The 9589-nt window shown below is 35.9% G+C and overlaps 1 protein-coding gene across 1 annotated transcript in view; it reads right to left on the bottom strand.

The window, feature by feature from the left end:
* The window catches only part of LOC106463685 (protein eva-1 homolog C-like), a 24007-nt gene that overhangs the window by 6195 nt on the left and 8223 nt on the right, over window positions 1-9589 (bottom strand). Inside the window, exons 3-6 of the mRNA XM_022391260.1 lie at window positions 8613-8736; window positions 5451-5600; window positions 2032-2178; window positions 1648-1827 (exon numbers count right to left, since the gene is read on the bottom strand). Of these exons, the coding sequence (XP_022246968.1) occupies window positions 1648-1827; window positions 2032-2178; window positions 5451-5600; window positions 8613-8736 (601 nt within the window). The remainder of the gene's footprint in view (window positions 1-1647; window positions 1828-2031; window positions 2179-5450; window positions 5601-8612; window positions 8737-9589) is intronic.

Genomic DNA, 9589 nt, shown 5'->3' on the forward strand with positions numbered 1-9589 from the left:
TACCCTAGTGTTGTAATGTTTAGTGACTACGACTTTAGGAACTTAAGCCTAAGTGGAATGGAGTAATAGTGTAATTAGAATAAGACTTATTTTTCAATATTCAACATTTCGAGACTACGACTTTAGGAACTTAAGCCTAAGTGGAATGGAGTAATAGTGTACTTAGAATAAGACTTATCTTTCAATATTCAACATTTCGAGACTACGACTTTAGGAACTTAAGCCTAAGTGGAATGGAGTAATAGTGTAATTAGAATAAGACTCATCTTTCAATATTCAACATTTCGAGATGGGAAACACGGAATTCGTTCCTAAATGAAAGAACAACTCAACTCTAAATATCACTTCAATCAATTGGTTAACACTTTATTATTAACAAGGCATCGTGACGAACAGATTTGAATGTTAGAGTACTAACATCGACGTAGAAATTAAAGGTGCAGCAACTAAACTAGGAGACAAAGAAATTCTCGAGTTGTAGTTGTTGTTTCTTATTAAGCACAAAGCTGCTCTGCCCACCACGGGTATCGAAACCCGGTTTGTAGCAGTATAAGTCCGCAGACAAACCGCTGTCCCACTGGGGGAGCACCGAGCTGTGGTAGCACAAGAAAAAACAACATATTTCTTACAAACTAGAAACTACATGTAATTTCGTCAGACACGAAGTAATAAGAGCGTTTTCAGCTAAAATCAATAAAATAATACCATAAAAATATAAAAAATAAATAAATATTATCCAAGGGGGCCAAGGGACATGACCCCCCCTATTTTCCTGAGGGGAAAATACAAGTAAAAAATATTTATTACTCAATTTGTGAAACCCTAAAATAACTTATTATTGATAACGTTTTTGCTCCCCGGTTTACGAACCTGCAATGCTAAAATCCAGGGTTCGATACCCCGCGCAGATAGCCTCTTACGTAGCTTTGCGCAAAACAACAACAATAATGTATTACTTTTACTAATTAATATATTATTAAAGAATTACATGTAACGTTACAACTAGGCCTATATTTGTAATTTAAGATTATATTCTGATTCTAGCGTTGGGTACCCCCCCCCCTTTCAAAAAACCCTATATTTGCTCCTGTGATTAGGACACAGTGTCACCAGTAATAACTTTCAGTTAAACATATTAAAAGTGGAGACACAGCACAAATATAACTCAGAATCAAAATAGGAGTGTTTAGTCACGTGCGAGTTTAACGCGCTTATGGAAGTCATAGAGTAAACAGATAAACAGAACAGAAAATCGGAAGCAGTTTTAATGACGTAAGTTAAGAGCACTTAACTATGCTACTCTGATAAGTGACTTTTTTTTTTTTCAATGTTTACTTGGAACTACTCCACGTGTTTGTCAAAGTCAAGTAATGAAATCATTTGGTTTAACCAAATAGAGAAAGCAAACACAGGTTATGGAATTCGTTGCAAAACTACCCCTGGTGTTTGTCACTTTAATCCAGTTGTTTGTCGATTTAAAGTATGAAATTATTCGGTTTCGTTAAATAGAAATAGCAAACACAATGTTAGGAATTAGCTGTGTAACACTACCGTAATGGTTGGAATTATTTGTAAAAAATTGATAATAGTATTGTAGATTAAATATATATTCAACCAATCCTGTAACTGAAAGACATTCTCGCCCACCTGGCAGTAGGTTTTGAATCGCTGTACTTTTAATTCCGTCGTTATTTTCTTCTCTAATCTCTGGACTTGATGTTGTAGAGTCGTAGCTGGCTTCCTTCTGGAACACCTTATGATCTTCTTCAGGGTCATTTTTATCTTTTTCTAGCCCTAGTTCAGGATCTCTTAGTATTTCTTTGGGAACTGGGTAATAGATTAAAAAAAATATATGTAAATTTATTTGCCAAAGTAAAACGTCCACTTTTAGTATTATCCAAGAGATTTAATTAACAATAGAAGTTAACAAAACTGTTTTCTTTAAAATGGCTAAAGAATGATCAGGTTTTATAACAAAACACTTTTGGATTGAGACTCTATGTTTTCGGTTCGTTAGATCATTCCACTTACCGCATGTGTAAACTACTTTCAAAAACAACGAGGATCCCTGGGGACAACTCGGGTCACCAAAGGTGTCCTTGTCAGCTGCAATAGAACACTTTCTTTTCCCGAGGCAGCTTCTGAGTACCGTTTCCGTTGCATAACTGACTTGACAATCTGTTAAAACCACGAAAATATTTACATTTTTGATCTATAAATAATTCAAACTAATGTACTCCCAAATGATTATGTCTAATAGAGAGTTATTCTATTTTTTATTTTCAACTGTTTCCCGAGGCAGCTTCTGAGTACCGTTTCCGTTGCATAACTGACTTGACAATCTGTTAAAAACACGAAAATATTTACATTTTTGATCTATAAATAATTCAAACTAATGTACTCCCAAATGATGTGTCTAATAGAGAGTTATTCTATTTTTATTTTCAACTCTTTCGGGATTCTTCAGAATAACGTGATTTAAAATGATTAAACCTAGTTTACAGATTCGTACCGACATTAAGACCAGAATACATGGTTTTTTGTAAACACTGGAAGTAGCTTCACGGTGATAAGATGGTAAGCCTCACCCAGTGGCACAGCGGTATGTCTGCAGACCTACAACGCTAGAAACTGGGTTTCGATATTCGTGGTGGGCAGAGCACAGATAGCCCATTGTGTAGCTTTGTGTTTAATTAGAATCAATCAATAAGTAATAATTCCTGAAACTGCCTTGACTTCACATTTCTTACCCTTTATCACAATAAATGCTTAAGAACAAATCAATGTTTCGTTTCAGTGTGAAATCTGGAAACTGTCCGAAATAGTGTCGGTCTTCTTTGGACTCTTTTATATGTTGTCTGTTTGTTTTGAATTTCGTGCAAAGCTACACGAGGGCTATCTGTACTAGCGGTCCCTAATTTAGCAGTGTAAGACTAGAGAGAGAAGGCAGCTAGTCATCACCACCCACCGCCAACTCTTGCGCTAATCTTTTACCAACGAATAGTGGGATTGATCGTCACATTATGACGCCCCCACGGCTGAAAGGGCGAGCATGTTTGGTGGGACGGGGATTCGAACCCGAGACCCTCAGATTGTGAGTCGAGCGCCCTAACCACCTGGTCATGCCGGGCTTTATGTTGTCGACAACTTACTTAACCATATTTCGTTCTGCTTATTTTCTTATTTGTCTTATGTTCTGTCCAAGATATTTTCGCTTTAGATATTGTCCACGTTTCAGCACCATACAGTAGGGTTGACCACACGTAGTATGTGACTAGTCTCATCCATGTTGTTATGTTAATGTTTATATTTTTGACATGGTGTTAAATAACCTCATGGCTATTTATATTCTTCTTTGAATTTCCACTTCTCTCTTATCATCTTCGGTGCTCATGTGTCCCAAATATATAAACACCTTTGATTTGTTCAATTGATGTTCTCTCTATAGTTAGATTAATTCTAGGTACATCTAGGCTCTTAGTTACTACCACTGATTTGGTCTTTTTTTTTTAGTATTCATCTCCGTTCCATAGTATTTTCTCTTTTTTCATTTACTTCTTTTACTAACTCTTGTAGATCTGATACACTTAGAATTAGTAGTGCTGTTTCATCTGCATATCTTAGGTTGTCGATGTTAATTCCACCGATCACTACTCCCTTTATATGTTCTATGTCTCTAAATATGTTTTCTGTGTATAGGTTGAACAAAGTACACGATAATACACATCCTTGTTCTTAGGCCTCTCTGGATCTTAAATTCCAGTGTTACTCCCTGTTCTGTTCTTACTACTGCTGCTTGTTCCCAATACATCTTTGTGATGATCTGGAGATCTTTCTCATCAATTCCTATCTCCCGTAAGCATTGTGTCATCTTTAAGTGTTTGACCCTATCAAAAGTCATAGTGTAAGGTATATACATTTTGTTGGACCTGTATGGCAGGTTCACAGGCTGTTCTCAGATTAAAAATACCTTCTCTTGTGCCACATTCTGGGCCTAATCCACTCTGTAAGTTGCTTACCTTTGTTGGACCTGTATGACAGGTTCACAGGCTGTTCTCAGATTAAAAATACCTTCTCTTGTGCCACATTCTGGACCTAATCCACTCTGTAAGTTGCTTACTTTTGTTGGACTTGTATGGCAGGTTCACAGGCTGTTCTCAGATTAAAAATACCTTCTCTTGCGCCACATTCTTGGCCTAATCCACTCTGTAAGTTGCTTACTTCTTGGTCTATTTTGGTTGCTATTCGTTGCTGTATTACTTTCAAGAATAGTTTGATGATATGACTCGTTAAAGTGATTGTTTTAAAGTCTGTACAGTTCTGTGCTTTGGGTGTTTTTGGTAGTGGAACAAGTATAGATTGCTTCATTTCGGTTGGTATGTATCCAGTGTTATATATTATATCCATAAGTCAGTTATAATATTAAGGTTGTAGTTACTAATGCTTTCAACACCTCTGCTGACATCCAGTTGTCTTTCCATTTTTCATTAAGCTTATGACTTTCCACACTTCATCTTTAAGGATGGTTTGTCCAGTTGTTGCTCCAAAGTCTGGAATTGGTTCTCTATCATCATCACATAGTTCCGTTATGTATTATACCCATCTTTCTGAAATCTCTTATTGATCAAATAGGATATTCCCATTTTTGCATTTTATGCATCCATTGTCTTCTCTTGTGTTGTTTAATTTTTTTTTTACTTTATCATGAAATTCTTTGGATCTACGTAGACTTTCAAGTTTCTCAATCTCCTGACATTGGTCTGTCAGCCAGTTTTCTTTCACTTTTCTGCCTTCAGTTGTTATATATCTATTTATTGCTTCATATTTGACAGTATTCTTTTATTCCTATCTTAATTACATCTTCTTCAGTATCTCATTAGTCAACTATTTCATTTTCTTGTTTTTAATTGGAAGTATTTCTTTGAGTGATGTTTTTATTTTGTCCTTAACCTGTTTTCAATCTTCTTTCTACCATATCTTTTTCATCCATTGTGTAGTCTGATTGATTGTTCTAGTTCTCGTATGTACAATAGGTCAAAGTTATTTATCATTGCAACATTGTATTTTATGTTATAGTCATCACATTTTAATAGGTCAACATCCAAACTTCAATTTCATTACTGCTGGATTAAAATCAGAGTTGACATCAGCTCCTGGGTATGTCTTTACCAATTTCACAAATAAAAGTACATTTAATATCTTACCCAAGTTCTCAACGATTTTACTTAAGGATATTCAACTCTGGTTCAAACAAAAATTCATCCACTGTCTTACCTTGGTTTCCAGCACCCTCTGGTACCCCAAATCGAGTTCCACCAAACGAAGCAGAGTATATAACAATCCTCATAGAGTTCCACCAAAAAGACACTTAATATCTTACCCAAGTTCTCAACGATTTTAATTTAGGATATTCAAATCTGGTTCAAACAAAAATTCATCCACTGTCTTACCTTGGTTTCCAGCACCCTCTGGTTGCAAACACTCTGGTACCCCAAATCGAGTTCCACCAAACGAAGCAGAGTATATAACAATCCTCATAGATTTCGAACAGCGCAATCTTAGCCGTTGTCCATCGCAAGCAATCTCATTGTAAAAAATATCTGTGAGGAGGAAATAAAACAATAGGAACGTTACAAGAAAACTGGAAATAATTAAAACCCGCTAAATCCTCAAAAAGAAAAAACAGCAACAGAAAAAACGCATTTGGATTGATTAAAGCGCACACTAGTCCTTATGAATGTTTGTTTTTAATTTCGCGCAAAGCTACACGAGGGCTATCTGCGCTAGCTGTCCCTAATTTAGCAGTGTGAGACTAGAGGGAAGGCAGCTAGTCATCACCACCCATCGTCAACTCTTGGACTACTCTTTTACCAAGGGATAGTGGGATTGACCGTCACATTATAACGCCCCCATGGCTGAAAGGGCGAGCATGTTTGGTGGGACGGGGATTCGAACCCGCGACCCTCAGATTGCGAGTCGAGCGCCCTAACCACCTGGCCATGCCGGGCCTCCAGTCCTTATGAAATTAAAGAAGCTGCATCAGGACTAGGACCGTATTTCCAATTAGTGAAACTGGACTTGGGTCCTGCGCGTGCAAAGCCTGGAAGGATAATATTTTCCAAACGTATAGATTTGAGAGGGGGATATCAAAAAGTGAAAAAAAAAAAACGAGAAACAGACAAGCAAAAAGTAGGTTTCATTTATTTTAACTTTTATTTTTTACACTTCGCGTTTGTTTCTGCAATTTGCTTTTACTTCTCATATACAGGAGGTGGGGGCTCTTGAACAACTGCCCGTAAAATCTAAATAAGAACTCTTTATCACAACCATAAATTTCCTAGATTTAACGAACATTCTCAACCAAAATACTTGTTGTTGATGAAAAATAGGATAACAACAACAGAACGATCCTTTGATTTTCAATAAAATTATGTCTACTTTATGAAGGTTGTGTTGTTAAATATTTCATAGAAACACAATTACCTTATTTATTTCAGGCTTATTTTGTGTGATTTACTATCATTTTCAGACTTACCGTGTGTGATTTACTATCATTTTCAGGCTTATCATGTGTAATCTCTTAGCATTTTGAGGCTTACTCTGTATGACCTGCTATTATTTTTAGACTTACTGCATATGGCTTGCAATCATTTTCAGACTTACCGTGTGTGAGTTGTTATCATTTTTAGGCTAACCGCGTGTGACCTGTGATAAATTTTAGGCTTAACGTATATATCTACTATCATATTCAGACTTGCCGTGTGTGATCTACTATTATCAACGCTGTGTTTTTAATACATAATAATAACAACACATTAATATTCAACATTTATTTGTTTGTAGTATAAGCACAAAGCTACACAATGGGCTATCTGTGCTTTGCCCACCAGGGGTATCGAAAACTGGTTTCTAGCTTTGTAAGTTCGCAGACTTACCGTTGTGCCACTAGGGGGCTTTAATATTTAAGTAAGATGAAATAACAGGTTAAATAAAATACCCTCAAATATACCAGTAGCATCTTAAAATAGAATTAAACTCTTGTGTTCTATTTCTAAGTGGTTACTTATATACAACGTTTTAATCTTTTACGTGTAGTTAAATTTTAAACAGAAACTTTACGCTTAACCGAAAACAGAGACAGCTTACTTGACTTGAAAGTTTAATGATTATTATATAACACTAAATTAAATATTGATAGGATTGATGTATTCTGTACACATGAAGCGAATATTAATTCATTAACTTACGAATATCAACCTTCTTTAGTCACAAACTCTGAAGTTTATCTAATCATCATAATATTAATTAAAAGTTATTTAAACTTTGTTAATATTATAGAAACTTATACGTGCAAAATTTTGGGCAAACCTTGAATAAGAGACACTGAAAATACGAGAAAAGGGGACTTATGATAAACTTAATTGGCATATACATTTTAAAGTATTTTTTTCATTGTATTAAGTTAAGCCTCTTTTTGATGTCAAGTCGACTGTTGAAAGAAGTGACACACTGTAATAAGTAATAAATTATTAATCCCAGAACTACCAGCGAAGCCCATATCCAATCAACATTTTAATAAACACATTTTTCTAAACTATTTAGGCACTAAATTGCTTTAGGCTTACAGGTTAGCAGGTTACAGTGTCACGAGTGTTATCTTCAATAATTCCCAAGCTAACCGCACGAGGCCTGTTATCATTTTCAAGCTTACTCTGATCTACTACTACTTTTAGGCTTATTTTGTATGATTTACTATAATTTTCAAGCTTATCATGTGTAATCTCATCATATTCAGACTTACTACATATGGCTTGCGATCATTTTCAGACTTACCGTATGTGAGTTGCTATCATTTTCAGGATAACCGCGTGTGACCTACTATTATTTTCAGGCTTACCACGTATGGCCTGCTATCATTTTCTGGTTTACCGTGTGTGACCTACTATTATTTTCAGGCTTACCACGTATGGTCTGGGATCATTTTCAGGTTTACTGTGTGTGACCTACTATCATTTTTAGGCTTATCACGTATAGCCTGCTATCATTTTCTGATTTACTGTGTGTGACCTACTATAACTTTTAGGCTTACCACGTATGGTCTGGGATCATTTTCTAGTTTACTGTGTGTGACCTACTATCATTTTTTTAGGCTTACCATGTATGGCCTGCTATCATTTTCTGGTTTACCGTTCATGATATACTAGCATTTTTAGGCTTACCACGTATGGCCTGCTATCATTTTCTGGTTTACCGTTCATGATATACTAGCATTTTTAGGCTTACCACGTATGGCCTGCTATCATTTTCTGGTTTACCGTTCATGATATACTAGCATTTTAGGCTTACCACGTATGGCCTGCTATCATTTTCTGGTTTACCGTTCATGATATACTAGCATTTTCAGACTAACTGTATGTGGTTTGCTATTATTAGCTAAATCTCATATGTTTTAAATCATAAAAACTTCACTGGAAGGTTTTAAATGTTTTATTCTTATCCAGCCTTTCTCTTCTCTTGTGTTTTATAAAACAGTGCTAGTACCATTAGTAATATAGCGAATGTTAAACAAAATTCAAGTTTCTAAACAACAACAAAAAATCAGGCTTTATTACCTGGTCGGCATTTGTACGCTACTTCGGCGTATTTTCTGACACCAGGGCATGGATCACCTCCTAAAGTTTCAGGCGATGTCCTCATCTTACACACCCGTTGCTCTCTGCAGGCGGCTTCCACTGCCTGTAAGAAAGCATACTAAGCTGGTTATCAGTATTATCTGCGGCAGCAGCACTGCCAGTTATAACACAATATACCCTAGCGCCATCTGTGATAAGGTAAAAAAACTATTAATTTGAGTACTCACCTTAAAAGGCATTGATTAGACATAATTTCATAGCCCCAATTTACCTTCTGGTGTGTTCAATTTAGAGTAGAATTTATTTAAACCAATACTGACGTAAAAAGTATTTTTAACGAAAATATTATCTTCAGAACTAAAAGTTGTCTTAGAGTTTTTAGAGTATCGAAGCCAGATTTTTAGTGTCATAAGCCCTAAAACTTACTAGTGAGCCACCAGGGGCTTCCAGTATGCCGTGACTAGTGTTAATAAACCTACCAGTGTATATTAGCACTGTATGTTATTAGCTATCCAGTGGCTCAGCGGTAGGCCTTGGGTTTATAACGCTAAAAATCGGGTTTAGTATGACGGCCTAACACTACTACTACTACTACTATTTGTCATAGTATGACTGCATGTAATTTTACAAGTTTTATAATAATGTGTTTGGCTGAAAGTCAACCAGTCACAGTGTAAAATATCAACACGTGACTGTATCCGGTGCGTTTCATTTCTTACGATAAAAGAGGTGGGATTTTTTTATTCACCATTTCCATTATTATTTCCAGTACTATACGTATATTGTGTATTGTATCGTATTTTAGAGGGTTCCATTGATCCAAACAATAACTACGAAAATGCCCGAGGTTAAAATTTTGAAATATTGGGCCCCTCTGGTGGTAGTATTTGTTACTGTTAACATTGTAGAACTGTGTCACTATGTGGCACCCCAAGCGTTACTGCACTATGTTATAT

The sequence above is a fragment of the Limulus polyphemus genome, unplaced genomic scaffold (genome assembly GCF_000517525.1).
Source record: "Limulus polyphemus unplaced genomic scaffold, Limulus_polyphemus-2.1.2 Scaffold1460, whole genome shotgun sequence".
In the NCBI taxonomy this organism is placed as follows: Eukaryota; Metazoa; Arthropoda; class Merostomata; order Xiphosura; family Limulidae; genus Limulus; species Limulus polyphemus.